At 37.7% G+C, this 16475-nt stretch overlaps 1 protein-coding gene across 5 annotated transcripts in view; it reads right to left on the bottom strand.

Annotated features, from left to right (window-relative positions):
- Positions 1 to 16475, bottom strand: part of TMEM135 (transmembrane protein 135) — a 305900-nt gene that overhangs the window by 222545 nt on the left and 66880 nt on the right. For 4 of the 5 annotated variants that reach the window (XM_064365385.1, XM_064365381.1, XM_064365383.1 and 1 more), the window contains exons 2-3: positions 14387 to 14514; positions 11489 to 11581 (exon numbers count right to left, since the gene is read on the bottom strand). In XM_064365385.1, the coding sequence (XP_064221455.1) occupies positions 11489 to 11581; positions 14387 to 14409 (116 nt within the window). In that variant the 5' untranslated portion in view covers positions 14410 to 14514. Of the gene's footprint in view, positions 1 to 11488; positions 11582 to 14386; positions 14515 to 16475 lie in introns of those variants that run through there. The other variant, XM_064365384.1, reaches the window with a different exon arrangement.

Raw genomic sequence — 16475 nt, 5'->3', positions numbered from 1 at the left:
ATTCCAGATAAAGCACAGACACATTTACTTAAAACAAGACATGTTATAAGGCAACTTGTCAAGAGATAAAGCAAAAAGGTTTGCTTTTCTCTGTTTTAAAGTTTAACTCCAAAGGAAAAAAAAATACAAAACCTGATTTTTTGTAAGTCACTAGGCTTGTGAACAACACTAAAAAACAAGAATTAAAGTTTTTAATTAAACCCAACCAGGAATTGTGATTGATAAGCACAGACATACGTAACTCTCAACAGAAAGAGCTACAGAGCTATTTCCCAGTATTGTTAACCGTATCACCTAATAAACAAAAGAACTAAATCAACACATACACAAAGAGTTCAATAATATAACAATCAGATCAAGGGAAAGATCAATTTTTCTTCAGCAACAATGTGATAACAGTTATAAGGAAGCTAAACAAAGCTAGACTTAAATTTCTTGTTAAGTCTTCAAAACAATAAAAACACTTCAGCTAATAGTTAGAATAGGTCATAATCTGTAATATCTAAAAATTTTCTTTGAACAACCAGTATCTAAGAATGAAACACTAGTGCAAAAGCTCATTTACAGGAAATAAAAACAGAAAGCTTAAAAAAAGAAAAAACCCTAACCTATCAAAAATGAAAGTAAAATAGAAAATAAATTAGCAACCCAAATCCATGTTATCACCTCACATCCAGGAAACCTCTCTTTACACCCTAAGAAGGTACTGCTCTTAATAATAGTAACACTCTTTTACTTTGGTATTACTCTATTTGAACAAACGTTAGTGTTCAAAAAAAGAGAAAAAGCAAACTAACAAACCAACAAACAAAAACCAAATTGAACGGTAAGCAGTCCCAAGATGGGCCTAGACAGACTGCCACATTTGAGAGGTAGTAAAATAGTAACATCGAGAAACTTTAAAGAGTTACACAGTAGGCCATAGAGCAAGCACGAAAAGAGAATAACAAAAAAATATGATAATTAAAGTGGAATTCTAAAAAAAATAAAAAACAAATTAGGCAAAGGAAGTAAGAAGGAACAGACAAATGAAAAACAGAAAAATAAATAATAAAATGGCAGACTCAACCTAGCCAGACCAATAAATAATCAATAAATGCATCAAATGTTAATGAACTAAATAATCTAATTTAAAAGCTAATATTAGCAGAATAGATTTTTTTTAAAAGACCCCACTATATGCTATCTGCTAAAAACATACTTTACATAGAAAGACATAGATGTCTGAAGTTAAGTGGAAAGAAAGATACAGACTGTGCAAATTGTAAACATAACAAGGTTGGAATACCTGTATCAATATCAAATAAAAATAGGCCAGGTGAGGTGGCTCATGCCTGTAATCCCAGCACTTTGGGAGGCCAAGGCAGGTGGATCACTTGAAGTCAGGAGTTCAAGACCAGCCTGGCCAACATGGTGAAAACCTGTCTCTACCAAAAAATACACAAATTAGCAGGGCATGGTGGCATGTGCCTGTAATCCCAGCTACTCAACAGGCTAAGCCACAAGAATCACCTGAACTCGGTTGGTGGAGGTTGCAGTGAGCCAACATCATGCCACTGTACTCCAGCGGAAGGCAACAGAGTGTGGCTCTGTCTCAAAAAACATAAAAAATAAATAAACTTCAGAGCAAATAATATCTGAGCTACAGAAGGACATTCCATATTGATAAGAGGTTCAATTCATCATGACATCATGAAGAAATGGCAACAAAAGAAGTGCATATACCAATAAAATCCTCACAGAAATTGATAGCATTAAAAAGAGAAACAGACAATTCCAGAATCACAGTTGGAGATTTTACACTTTTCTCTCAACAAATGATAAAACTACACTAAGAAAATTAGTAAAAATAGATAAGTAGTTCTCAACAAGAACAGATTTGTCCTATGTGGACATGTAGCACTGACTGGAGAAATTTTTGGTTATCTCAACTTGGTAGTGAGGGGAAGGCAGTGCTAATGGCATATACAGGTACACTGCGTAAGAGAGCCTTCCCAATAAAGATCACCTGGCCCAAAACCCGTCAACAGTCCCAAACTTGAGAAATCCAGCTGTAGACAAACAACACTATCAAAGACCTTGTCCTTGCTGATAAAAAAAAAAAAAAAAAAAAGTACAAAGAGGCTAAAGATTATCAATTGATGCAGAAAAGACATATAACAAAAATTACATCCATTCATAATAAAGGTTCACAGCAAACTAAAAATGAATGTAAACATCCTAACATTGACAAACAGCATCTGAAAAACCATCCCACAGCTAATAATATACTTAATGATGAAAACCTGAATGCCTTCCCCTAAGAGCAGGTACAAGGTAGAAATATGCCAGTACAATAAGGCAAGAAAAGGGAATAAAGAATATACAGATTGGAAAAGAAATGAAACCATACCTATTTGCAGACAACATAACTGTCTATGTAGAAAATCTCAAGGAATGTACCAAAAACTCTTAAAACTAATAAAGTTCAGCAAGGTCACAGAAGTCAGGATAAAACACAAAAAAATCAATTATATTTAAATGTTGTAGTAACAAACATGAAAAAATTGAAAACATAATACTCTCTACTTCACACTATATACAAAAATGAATTCAAAATGGATGAAAGACTTAAATATAAGAACTAAAACTATACAACTTTTATGGGCACAGTGGCTCCCACCTGTAATCCCAGCACTTTGGGAGGCCAAGGAGGGTGGATCACCTGAGGTCAGGAGTTCGAGACCAGTGCGGCCAGCATGGTGAAACCCCATCAATACAAAAAATACAAAAATTAGCTGGGCATAGTGGCACGCACCTATAGTCCCAGCTACCTGGGAGGCTGAGGCAAGAGAATGGCTTGAACCAGGGCAGTGAGTGAGCAAAGATCATGCCACTGCACTCCAGCCTGGGTGATGGACAAAGACTCCACTTCAAAAAATAAACAAATAAATAAATAATAAAATAAAACATGGAGCTAAATATTCATGCTGGTAATAATTTCTTAAATACAACACCAAAAACACAACAGTCTAGGAACAGTGGCTCAGGCCTGTGATCCGAGCACTTTGGGAGGTGGAGGTGGGCAAATCCCCTGAGGTCAGGAGCTCGAGACCAACCTGGACAACATGGCAAATCTCATCTCTACTAAAAAAATACAAAAATCAGCAGGTGTAGTGGCATATGCCTGTAGTCCCAGCTACTTAACAGGCTGAGGCAGGAGAATTGCTTGAACCCAGGAGGCACAGGTTGTAGTATAGCGGAGATTGCGCCACTGGACTCCAGCCTGGATGACTTAGCAAGACTCCCAAAAAAACAAACAAAACACACACACGCACGCACACGCACACACACACACACAAAAGAAAAAAATAGATAACTTGAACTTCTTCATCAAAATTAAAAATTTTTGCCATGCACGGTGGCTCACACCTGTAATCCCAGCACTTTGGGAGGCCAAAGTGGGCATATCACAAGGTCAGATGTACGACCCCAGCCTGACCAACATGGAGAAACCCCGTCTCTGCTAAATATACAAAAAAATTAGCTGGGCATGGTGGCACATGGCTGTAATCCCAGCTACTCAGGAGGCTTAGGTAGGAGAATTGCTTGAACCCAGAAGGTGGAAGTTGCAGTGAGCTGAGATCACACCACTGCACTCTAACCTGGGTGGCAGAGCAAGACTCCGTCTCAAAAAAAAAAAAAAATTTTAAGTTTGTGTTTCAAAGACAAGATCAATGAGGTAAAAAAACAACACTCTGGGTGAAAATATTTGCAAATTATATATCTGGTAAGAAAAACATATATAGAATATCTAAAGAACCCTTACAACTCAACAATTAAAATATAAATAACCCAATTAAAAGATGGGCAAAGGATTTGAATTGACATTTCTCCAAAGAAGATACATAAATGGTCAAACACTATATGAAAAGATGCTCAATATCATATCATTAGTTATCTGAGAAATGAAAATCAAAGCCATAATGAAATACTTTACACTCACTACAATGACTATCATCAGAAAGACATATAATAACAGTGACAGCCAGAATGTGAAGAAATGAAGAAATTAGAACCTTTATATATTTGGTAAATAGCTTGGCAGTTCCTCAAAAAGCTAAACAGAGATACCATATTAAACCACCAATTTCATTCCTGAGTACATAATCCTGAAATATGAAAACCTATGTCCACACAAAAATGTGTCCACAAATGTTTAAAGTAGCATCATTCATAACTAGGAAGTGGAACAATCCAAATTTCCATAAACTTATGACTAGATGAAATGTGACCTATCCATATAATTATTATTTGACAATAAAAAGTAATGAAATGACATGTATGACATTAAACTTTGAAACCATTACACTAAGTAAAAGAAGCCAGTCACCAATGACACATATTGTATGACTCCATTTATATAAAATGTCCAGAACAGGCAACCTATAGAGACAGAAATTAGTGATTCCCTAGGGCTGGATAAGGAGGATGAGAGATTAGGGGTAACAGTTAAAGGGGTTTCTATTTGAGGTGAATACAATGTTCTAAAATTGTTTGTGATGGTAGTTAAACAACTTTATGAATATATTTTTAAAAAATGAATTGTGTAGTTGTCAAAAGGGTGAACTGTATGAAATATGAATTACGACTCAATAAAGCTGTTACAAAAATAGAAAAAAAAATCATTTACAGTTGTTCCCAAAAAGGGAAACAGGTGTAAATCCAATTTGTGTATGAAATGTATTCCGCAAATTATAAAACCTGATGAAAGAAATAAAAGATCTAACTAAATGGAGAAATATACCATGTTCATGAATGAAACAGCCAAAAACTGAAAACAACATAAATGTCCTTCAACAGATGAATGTTTAACAAACTCTGGTACATCCATATAGTAGAACGCTACCAGGCAATAAAAAGGAAGAATCTAGTAATAGAAGCAGCATCTTAGAGGGATCTCAAGGGCATCATGCTTAGTTTAAAAAAGAAAAAGCCTACGTCCAAAGGTTATACATTGCATGACTCCATTTATATAACATCCTCAAAATGATATAAATATAGAAATGGAAAGTATATTAGTTGTTACCAGGAGACAGGAATTGATGAAGAAGAGTGCAACTACAAAGGGATAGTCCAAGGGCAATCCTTGGTAATGTTGGAACAAATTTGGACATTGATTGTGGTGGTGGGTAAACAAATCTATACATGAGAACAAACTGCATAGACACATACGCATATACAAATGAGTGCGCATAAAAATTGGTGAACACTGAATGAAGTCTGTAGTGTAGTTGACAGTAATGTCAACTTCCTGGTTTTATATTATACTACAGTTACTTAAGATGTCATCATTGGAAGAAGATGGGTTAAGGGTTCAAATGACTCTATGTCACATTTGTGCAACTTTTTATGAGTGTGTAATCATTTAAAATTAAAAGTTAAAAAAACATATAGTGACAGGCATGGTAAAAATAATGTAAAATAATGTAGCAGAACTGAAAACAAACATATTAGAGGTATCGGTGAATGGTATTAGTGGTATCACAAGTGATATCAGTGGTATCAGTAAATGTATATAGGTTTAACTAACATTAAAATAAACGAACTTTCAGATTGATTCACCAAATAAAACCCTACTTTACTTTGTGTATGAAACAGACACAAATTATTACAGAAAGGTAAAATATAGTAGGAAAATGCAAGTAAAAAGAAAGCTAGAGTTGTAATCTTGATATCTAAAAAATACAGAACAAAAGCCAAAGGGCATTAAGCATTAAGTAAGCATTAATGCCCTTTGGCTTGAGTTGTGGATTTTTTAGATATCAAGAAACAAAAACAAAGCATGGTGCAAGATAGCAGGATAGAAGCCTACCCTGTTCATGCTCTCTGCAGGAATACCAAATGTTAAAAATGATCTGCACACAGAAACATACCATCACAAGAACCAAAAATCAGGAGAGCAATCACCATTTCTAGTTTTAACTTCATATTGTTGAGAGGCATTGAGGAAGATCAAAGAGACAGTCTTGAATCACCGACACCACTTCTCCTCCATCCCCCAGCAGCACTCATGCAATGCAGACAGTCTGTGCACTTGGGGAAGGAAAAGCGCAGTGACTGAGAGACTTCACATGGAACTCAGTGCTGCCCTGTCATCGTGGAAAGCAAAGCTATGCTGGGCTCAACCAGTGCCTGTGCACAGAAGGAGCATTTGGACCAGACCTAGCCAGAGAGGAATCACCCATCATAGTGGTCAGAACTCAAGTTTCTCAGCAAGACTTGCCACCGCAAACCAAAGTACTCTGAGGTCCTGGGTAAACCTGAAAGGCAGTCTAGGACACAAGGACTGCAATTCCCAAACAATCCCTAGGGCTGGCCAAAGTTCAGAGGCAGAGGACTAGGGTCGCACATGACCTAGAATAACACCAGTAAGGGTGGCTAAAGGAATGTTTATGCTATCCCTACCCCAACCTCAGGCAGTAAAGCTCACAGCAACAGAAATGTCTCCTTCCTTCTGCTTAAAGGGATGAGAACAGAGAGTAAAAAAGACTTTGTCTTACATCTTGGATACCAGCTCAGCCACAGTAGGATAAGGCAATGGGCAGACTCATGAAGGCCCCATTCCAAGCCTTGCTCCTGGATGACATTTCTAGACATACCTTAGGCCAAAAGGGAACCTTCTGCCTCAAAGGAAAGCACCAGTACTGGCAGGATTCATCAACTGCAGACTAACAAGCCCTTGGACCCTGAATAACCAAGAGCAATGCCCAGGGAGGAGTACATTATAAGCCTTGAGCTCTGAAAAATGCTGACTATAGATGTGTCCTAGCATATTCCCAGCTGTGGTGGCTACAGCAAAAGACTCCTTCCATCTGAGAAAAGCAGAAGGAAAACCAAAGGGGACTTTATGTTGCACTTAGGTACCAGCTCAGACACAATGGGATAGAGCAACAAGCAGGCTCCTGGAGTCCCCTAGTTCAGGTCTAGGCTCTTGGATAGCAGCTCTGAACCTACCACAGGCCAGAAGGGAGCCCACTGCCCTGAAGGGTGAGTCCCAGGCCTGGCAGCATTTACCACTAGCTGACTGATGAGCCCATGGTATTTAAGTGAACATCAGCGGCGGCCAGGCAGAAGCCTGCTGTGGGCTGGTGGTCATGGTGCCCACATGGAGAGGCTCTTCTGCCTGTGGAAACGGGATGGAAGAGTGGGAAGGACTTTATATTGTGGTTTGAGCACCAGTTTAGCCACAGTAGAAAAGAACATCGGGCAAACTTTTCTTACTCCAATCCAAGGCTCCCAGACAGGATCTTTGGACTGCAGGGCCTGGAGGAACTAGGCACCCAGAGGGAAGGGCACAAACCTGGCTGGCTTTGCCACCTGTTGACTATAGAGCCCTAGGGGTTTGAGTGAACACAGGTGGTGCCAGGTAATGGTTACAGCAAGCCTTGGGCAAGACTCACTGCTATGATGGCTTCAAGTCTGACCCAGCACAGTCCCAGCGATGGTGGCCACAGGGATGTTTGTGTCACCTCATTCCCAGTTCTAAGCAGCTCAGCAGAGAGAGAGAGAGAGAGAGAGAGAGAGACCCTGTTTATTTGGGAGAAAGTAAGGGAAAAGAATAAGAGTCTCTGCTTTAATTCAAAGAATTCTTCCAGATATTATCCAAGACCACCAAGGCAGTACATACCTCTACAAGTCAGCAAAACCATATTGGGCTTGGGGACCAATTGTTGAACTAATTCACCAATTCCATGAAGAAATAACTCAGACAAATCAGAAATGTATTACATACAACAAGACAACTGGCCTGGTCAATAAAGCAATGCTGCAGAGAGAAAAAGTGGGGAGACTATCTTAGATTAAAAGAAAATAGGTCAGGAACAGTGGTTCACACCTGTAATCCCAACAGTTTGGGAGGCCAAGGCAGGAGGATCACTTGAGCTCAGGACTGGACCAGCCTGGGCGACATAGTGAGACCTCATCTCTACTTAACATAAAAATAAAAAATTGGCCGGGCGCGGTGGCTCAAGCCTGTAATCCCAGCACTTTGGGAGGCCGAGGCAGGTGGATCACGAGGTCAAGAGATCGAGACCATCCTGGTCAACATGGTGAAACCCCGTCTCTACTAATACAAAAAATTAGCTGGGCACAGTGGCGCGTGCCTGTAATCCCAGCTACTCAGGAGGCTGAGGCAGGAGAATTGCCTGAACCCAGGAAGCGGAGATTGCGGTGAGCCGAGATCGCGCCATTGCGCTCCAGCCTGGGTATCAAGAGCGAAACTCCATCTCAAAAAAAAAAAAATAAATAAATAAATAAATAAATAAATAAATAAAAAATTAGCCGAGCGTGGTGGTGTGCACCTGTAGTCTCGGCCACTGGCTGGGGACTCAGGGGAGTGGAGGGAGGGTGGTGCTTAGGCAAGAGGATCCCTTGAGCCTAGGAGATTGAGGTTCCAGTGAGCTATGATCACACCACTGCATTCCAGCCTGGGTGACAAATCAAGACCCTATCTCAAGAAAAAGTACTTTTAGAAAAAGGAAACCAGACACAGTGGCTCACGCCTGTAATCCCAGCACTTTGGGAGGCCGAGGCAAGAGAATCATGAGGTCAGGAGTTCAAGACCAGCCTGATCAACATGGTACAACCCCATCTCTACTAAAAATACAAAAATTAGCTGGGCATAGTGGTGCACGCCTGTAATTCCAGCTACTCAGGAGGCTGAGGCAGGAGAACGGCTTGAACCCAGGAGTCGGAGGTTGTGGTAAGCCAAGATCATGTCACTTCCCTCTAGACTGGGCAACAGAGCAAGATTCCATCTCAAAAAAAAAAAAAAAGAAAAGAAAAGAAAAGAAAAGGGAAACAAAAGAAATATATCAACACACATAAACTTTGACTAGATTCTGGTTCAAAAAATAGCATTAAAAGCCATTTTAGGACAATATGAACTGGATGGTATGAAAAAATGGTTTCTAATTGTTTTTTGTGTGGTAACAGTGTTGCAATTCTGTAGGAAACTATCCTTATTTTAAGAGATAATGCTGAGGTATTCAGGAGTGAAGTGGCATGATGTCTATAACATGTTTCCATATGGTTCACACACACAGAAAACACATACATTCATATACATTCACACACAAAGTAAAATGGAAAAATATTAATAACCATTGATTCTAGTTGATTGTTACAAAGGTGTTCAACAGTTTGTGTTGAAAAGTAGGTACGTAACTACAAAAAGGCTATTATTCGAGTGCTAAATATGAGTAAATAGTAGCTACCTTGTTTAAAGCATATTTAGTTTCATATATTTGACATATTTCAAAAATATATTTTCAAAACCCATATTCACAGTTTTTCATTGATTAGGAAATTACCTTCACCAGAATAACTCTCTCATTACTTATGGGCAAACAAAGCAAAAAGAATACTTAACACATATATAACTCTTACTATGTGTCAGACACTGTTCTAAGTATTTTAACATCTATTAATTCACTTAAGTATCTAAACAGTCCCAAAGGCCAGGTACAGTGCCTCATGCCTGTAATCCCAAAATTTTGGGAGGCCGAAGCAAGTAGATCACCTGAGATCAGGAGTTCGAGACCAGCCTGGCCAACATGGCAAAACCCCATCTCTATAAAAACACAAAAATTTAGCCAGGCATGGTGTGGTGGTTCATGTCTGTGGTCCCACCTACTTGGGAGGCTGAAGCAGGAGAATTGCTTGAACCCAGAAGACAGAGGTTGCAGTGAGCTGAGATCAAGCCACTGCACTCCAGCCTGGATGACAGAGGGAGACTCTGTCTCAAAAAACAATAAAATAAGGCCAGGCGTGGTGGCTCATGCCTGTAATCCCAGCACTTTGGGAGGCCAAAGTGGGCAGATCGCCTGAGGTGGGGAGTTCTAGACCAGCCTGACCAGCATGGTAAAACCCCGTCTCTACTAAAAATACAGAAATTAGCCAAGTGCAGTAGCAGGCGCCTTTAATCCCAGCTAATCAGAAAGCTGAGGCAGGAGAATCGCTTGAACTCAGAAGGCAGAGGTTGCAGTGAGCCAAGATCATGCCACTGCACTCCAGCCTAGACAACAGAGCAAGAATCCGTCTCAAAATAAATAAATTAATTTAATTGAATCCTACCAATAGATTATCACTATTTTCATTTTTCAAGTAATGAATATCACACAGCAAGTGGCAGAGCTGGGCTCCTAAGCCAGACAGCACAGCTCCAAAATCCATGCTTCAACAATCATGATGTACTCTCTTTTCAGGTCGAATAACCTTATGTTTCTGGAATTACTGACTTGATTTGCTGAGGTTATAACATCCACCAATCCTTTGAGTTTAATCATTCTAATAATCCAAACATATAAGTATTGTAGTCATTGATATACTCAAACCGAGAACCACAAAAATGTAGATACTATGGCACTTACAAAAATGTATTAAGAGTGGCTTCGTGATCGGGCGCAGTGGCTCACACCTGTAATCCCAACACTTCAGAAGGCCAAGGTGGGTGGATCACTTGAAGCCAGTAGCTCAAGACAAGCCTGGCCAACATGGTGAAACCCCATCTATACTAAAACTACAAAAGTTAGTTGGGCATGGTGGCAGGCACCTGTAATCCCAGCTACGTGGGAGGCTGAGGCAGGAGAATGCCTTGAACCTGGGAGGCAGAGGTTGAAGTAGACTAAGATGGTACCACTACACACCAGCCTGGGCAACAAAGCAAGACTCCATCTCAAAAAATAATAGTAATAACAATAATTGATTTGAGATCATTCAATAAGCCTGAAGCAAATTAAGTGAAGTACAGATCTAGATGATAATAAAAAAACTATTACTAAACTATTACTAATTTTCTTATGTACTTATGCTTAATGAAATGCTATTATGGCTATGGAAAATACCTTTGATTAGAATTTGTTTGTTTATTTGCTTGTTTTTTGAGACAAGTGTCTCACTCTGTCACCCAGACTGAAGTGTAGCACATGATCATGGCTCACTGCAGCCTTGACCTCCCGGGGCTCAGGTGATCCTCCCACCTCAGCTTCCTGAACAGCAGGGACTACACTAATACATCATCACATCCAGCTAATTTTCTTGTATTTTTTGAAGAGATGGGGTTTTGCAATGTTGGCCAGGCTGGTCTCAAATTCAAGGCTCAAGCGATCTACCTGCCTCAGCCTCCCGAGGTGCTGGGATTACAGGCATGAGCCACTTGGCCTAGAGCTTGCATATGCCATATTTTAGTTAGGTCACACCACAGAACTCTCTAATCTTTTAGTAAAAAGAGACTATTATTGCTCCATAATGTTAATTTTTATATTTTGTAGATAACAAATAAAATACATAATTAATACACATAAAATTAATTTTCAAATACCTGCAGAACCGAAAAAAATATATCTAGAAATATTTCTCATTGCTGTAAGTGATAAAAAAAAAAAAAATCCTAGTTGGGGTTGGGGACAGGTAATCAGTTCTATCAAATAGATACGTAAAATTTTACCTGCTTTTTCGTTCAATGAGAATGGCCACGTAAGATGCTGGCAAAGCGGCACCAAAGCCAGGAGTCCATGAGTAGAATTTTCCAAGTATCTTCCTGAAATTCAAATTTGGAATTTTTGTATCAAATTCCTAGTTGGTCATTTCAGTTATTATAAATAGAAGTTTCCCATCTCCATCCATCCTCTATTTAAATGTACCACAGTACCTCAAAATAAACATATCCAAAATCAAACTCATTATCTCTTTCCCCTAACCCCATGAACTTGTTCTCTTCCCTCTATTTTCCTAGGTTAATGGCATCAACAACCACCTATCCACTTATGTGTGACACACGTCATCCTTAACTCTCTTTCTCCCTTATCCCACATATTAAATGACTCCCTTAAATTATTACAGATGCAATTTCTCTTTCAAATTCTTCTCCAACTACTGTCCCTGCCATAGTTAAGTCCCTCACCAACTCTTGTTAAAGCTACTACAGTAACAACTAATGGGTATCACTCCTTTCAATAATAGCCCACCACAATCATTTAGGCATTCCCTGGATCCAAACCTGCCAGCTATACAAACCCTCTGGCTTCTCAGTTTCCTGTATTTATCAAATGAGAATAATATTACCTATCTCATACAGCCATTAAGAGAACTATATGAGGTATTTCCCAGCGCCATGCAGGACACATAACAAGTATTCAGAAGTGTTAGCTGTTGTTACTATTATTATGACTATTTTTCAACACGTGGTAGATATTCAATAAATGTTTTCCCTTCTTTGCTTCTATAACCCTTGATAACTTTTTCTTACAGCACTTACTAAAGTATTTTAAGTATTTTAGTTTTATGTGTACATCATTTCTCATTTACTAGAGTATGTTCCTTGAAAGTAGGCATCCGCATAGTGCCTCATAAATTACAAATTACTAGTAGCTGCCTGGGTATTTTAAGAGGAAAAGAAAATATCTGGAGACATGAGGAAGATTTTTTTTTCCTTTCAAAACAATCTGTTCCTAAGAAAGGGAGAAGTAGCAAGTAAAAATTACAAGAAATTATCTGAACAAAGTTGGTCAACTGCTAAATTATACATTATGAAAATTATATATAGATATATATAAGAATCAAGATTTTTATTTTTTTAGAGACAGGGTCTTGCCCTGTCATCCAGGCTGGCATGCAGTGCTGCAATCATAGTTCACTGTAGCCCAGAATTCCTGGGTTCAAGGGATCCTTCTGCCTCAGCCTCCCAAGTTAACTGGGACTACAGGCACACCACCAAGGCTGGTTAATTTTCTTTTTTAAGAGGCAGAGTCTCATAATGTTACCCAGGCTGGTCTCGAACTGCCTGCCTCAAGCAATCCTCCCACCTTGGCCTCCCAAAGTGCTGAGGTAACAGGCATGAGCCACTATCCCTGGCCTGAAATAATTTCTTAAATTGAAGCTCAGATTTAAAAAGATTAAAAAAGCTATTGAGGACACATAACTTGGGTATTTTTTGAAATGGACATCAGAAACCTTCCACCCATGAAGACTGGAGTGGTTTTCCCTCCAATATGAAATCCATAAATGACTTAAGTTATTGAATGTAAAATCTTAAGAGAAATGGACTCAGTGAATCAGTTATAGGGATAACATGGATGTTACCTTAAATATAGTCTAAGTTCAAACGTCAAATGTCTACTGGACATGTCAACATAGATGTTCCTTAGGCACCAGAAAAACCAACATGTCCAAAGCAGATCTCACTGTATTTCTCAAATATGCTTTAACTTCTGAGTTCCCTACCTCAAGTAACAGCATCTTATCTACCCAATTGGGAACAAAATGTGTCGTTTTCAATTCCATCCTGATCCTCAGTGACCTCATAAGTTTTTATGTTCTCCTAGTATTTTCAAGATACATGCTCTAACAACCTAACCAAACAGGTTCATAGAACATAAAGAAAGATGCTGCAATAGCAAGGTATACTTACTGTGATTTTTTCTTTTTTTAATCTAGTCATTATTATTAGAGCATTAACAAGTCATAGAAACTTTCTAGACAGCACGTGATAAAAAGAGTTCCTTACATAGATTTTCACGTCAATTTAAAGGCATGATTTGTTCAATAGTATAAAAGTTTTATCAATTAATTTCTGCATAATCTGAAAGCTCATAAATATTAATGATCTGAGGGAAAAATCTGTGAAAGACATTTGGAAATTGTATTTTTAATTGCAATTAAGCAGTTAAAATATACCTGCACAACTACTTTGTGCAACACTAATAGGAAGCTATAAAAAAATAAAACACTGTAAGTTTGAGTTTTCAGCAATCAACAGGAAAAAAATAAAAAGAAGTAAAGAGCTAACAAATATGTCAGATAAGTAAGAGCACTCAAAAGACTGAATTCTATCTGCATCACTATAATGTATAAAGATGCAGCACAGGTAATATATATAAGACTGAATCAGGACCAAAAGTTCCAACAATAGAATATACCAAAAGTTAACTTACTGCTTTATACAAAAAATGTATATTTTATAGTCTTTTTGAAGTTTATTCACTGCAGATGGCCCTAACCTGTATCATAGACAGTTACTTCGAATTCCTGATCTATGAAGAGGAAAAGCTAAGAAATCATATTCAACAACCTGGTAACTATAACAGGCCTCAGAATATGTATAACATCTTAAAGCATTTTTGCTATATAATTACACTAATAATTTGAAGTTTATATTACGTCTTGCGGTTAAGAGGCCCACAGTTTCTGGTTTTACAAGCTTTCATTGACATAAATGTCACTTCACAGATTAAAGTAAAAACGGGGATGGGGACAGTAACCCAAATAACATTTATGTAAACACATACTTGTTTTTATTTCAACAAAAGAACCTATATTAATATCTATAGTGATTATGAGTACTAACCTTAAAATGCAAAAGAAAGCCATATACAAGGCCCCATTAGCAGTTAGAAATGAAGCAGACTGTAGGATCTCAGGGAGTAGTTTGTGTAAATAATAGTCTAATTTCCGTTTCCGGAGAATTGCTGCAATCTGGAAAGAGAAAGGATTTTTTGTTTAATCCAACCAACATTTCCCACTTAAATTAGCTTGTATGTGGAAGCTACTGAATAAAAGCATATATTTAAAAATTAAAGTAAAAACGCTGGCATTTTACTAGTTCCTCTATAAAAATACAATGTTCAGGATAGAAAGGAAGAAAGCTGAATTTATTTTTTTTATTTTTATTTTTTAGAAAGCTGAATTTATTAAGGGTAAAATATACAAGAAATCACAACATGAGTCATTTGTTGAATAATTTCCATATACTGAGATAAATATTTGTAATGCCTTAAAACAGTTTTAAACTAAAAAATGGAATATACTTTTAAATGAAAAAATTACAATTCAAATAAAAATTGGATGCTATAATAAAACTATATTAAAGATTTTATCAGCCTATTACTATCAGAGAGCTTCACTAATAGAAACCAGAGAAATTCATTCAGTTATTCAAACATGACGACTGTGTGGCAAAGAAAACAGGGGGTGTGGGTAATACAAAAAGTAAATTTAAAAAGTAATGATTTCTGGCCTCCTGGAGCCCATTAAAAAAGGCCTGAAAAAATAATATTAAGAATCTACTTAACAACACAAATAAGTATCACATGCTACCAGAACACAGAAACAGGAACAAGTTTCAATACAAAAGACTGCAGAAGTTTATCACAGGAATGTTTTATAAAAAATATCAACCAATCAGTCTTCGTGACTTAGCTTTTAAATTTAGATTGAAAACTTTTTTTTTTTTTTTTGGTGAACTCTGAATATAAAAGGAAGATTTCTAGATTAGAACCAAAAAAGCCCTGAAACAATTCAGCAATTATATGGATAGACATGACATCTAAGTATTTATTGAGCAAACTATTAACATTCCAGGAAATAAAGCAATATAAATCATAATATGCACAAGAAATACAGATACTAAGGACTGATTAAGTGTTAGTAATATAATAGAAAGTAACACAGAAGTTTAGCAGAGTGAGTTTAATACAGGTGAAGGCAGGAATTGCATGGAGAAAGGGATATGAGCTGAATTAGGAAGAATAGCAGACGCCTTACTAGTCTTTTTTGTGGAAGAGTACTGCCCCATCATAATGAAACAATATATCAAAAAAGATTAGAACATAATGAGAGAAGGAGTAAGGGGGTGTAAAAAGGGGAAAAACTAACTTGAGCGCAGAAACACTATAAAACTCTCCATTTATTCCCCACTTTTCTAGAGATAACACTTTCTTTCAAGTCAGTGACCAACAAATCTTATGGTATATTCTCAATTTTTCTGTTACCCCCTTCCTCTTCAAGCCTCTGAAACTGACCATCTATTACTTCAACTGTCATACAAAGGAAAAACAATGATGAATAAGACCCAACCATTGCCTTCAAAGAACATAAAATCTTGACAGGGAAGTAGACACAAACAAAAGCAATAAGCTATAGCATGGCTGTGTGGTAAATGCTAGACTAGAAGAAGAAGAAATCGCTATAGAAAACACATATTAGGAAATTATTAAACAGAGTAGGCAGGTGATGATGTGAGGAAGATTTCACTGAACAGTCTACGATGCATGTTGACAAACAGGTAGAATTTTGACAGGGGAGAAGTTTCTATGCTTTTTGCGACAGTGCATTCTTTTCATTCTCCAATTTTTAAATGCTATTCCATTGTTAGCATTTCTTCATCAGATCTCTCTATTCATTCTACATGTATTTTCTCCCACAGCATCAACTACTAACTCAATGTAGGAATTCCTAATATAACCCTAACCTGCCCCCCAATTCTAAGTTCAAACTTCAAATATCTATTGGACATGTCAACGTAGATGTCCCATAGGCACTGGAAAAACCAACATGTCCAAAGTAGATACGACTGTATTTCCCAAATATCCTTTTACTTCTGAGTTCCCTACCTCAAATAACAGCATCTCGTCTATCCAATTAGAAACAAAAATCTA

Source organism: Aotus nancymaae, unplaced genomic scaffold, assembly GCF_030222135.1.
Source record: "Aotus nancymaae isolate 86718 unplaced genomic scaffold, 86718_ANA_hifiasm-v0.15.2.pri h1tg000059l, whole genome shotgun sequence".
In the NCBI taxonomy this organism is placed as follows: Eukaryota; Metazoa; Chordata; class Mammalia; order Primates; family Aotidae; genus Aotus; species Aotus nancymaae.
Note: the sequence above shows the minus strand (reverse complement) of the source record. Positions and strands in the feature narration are given on the sequence as shown.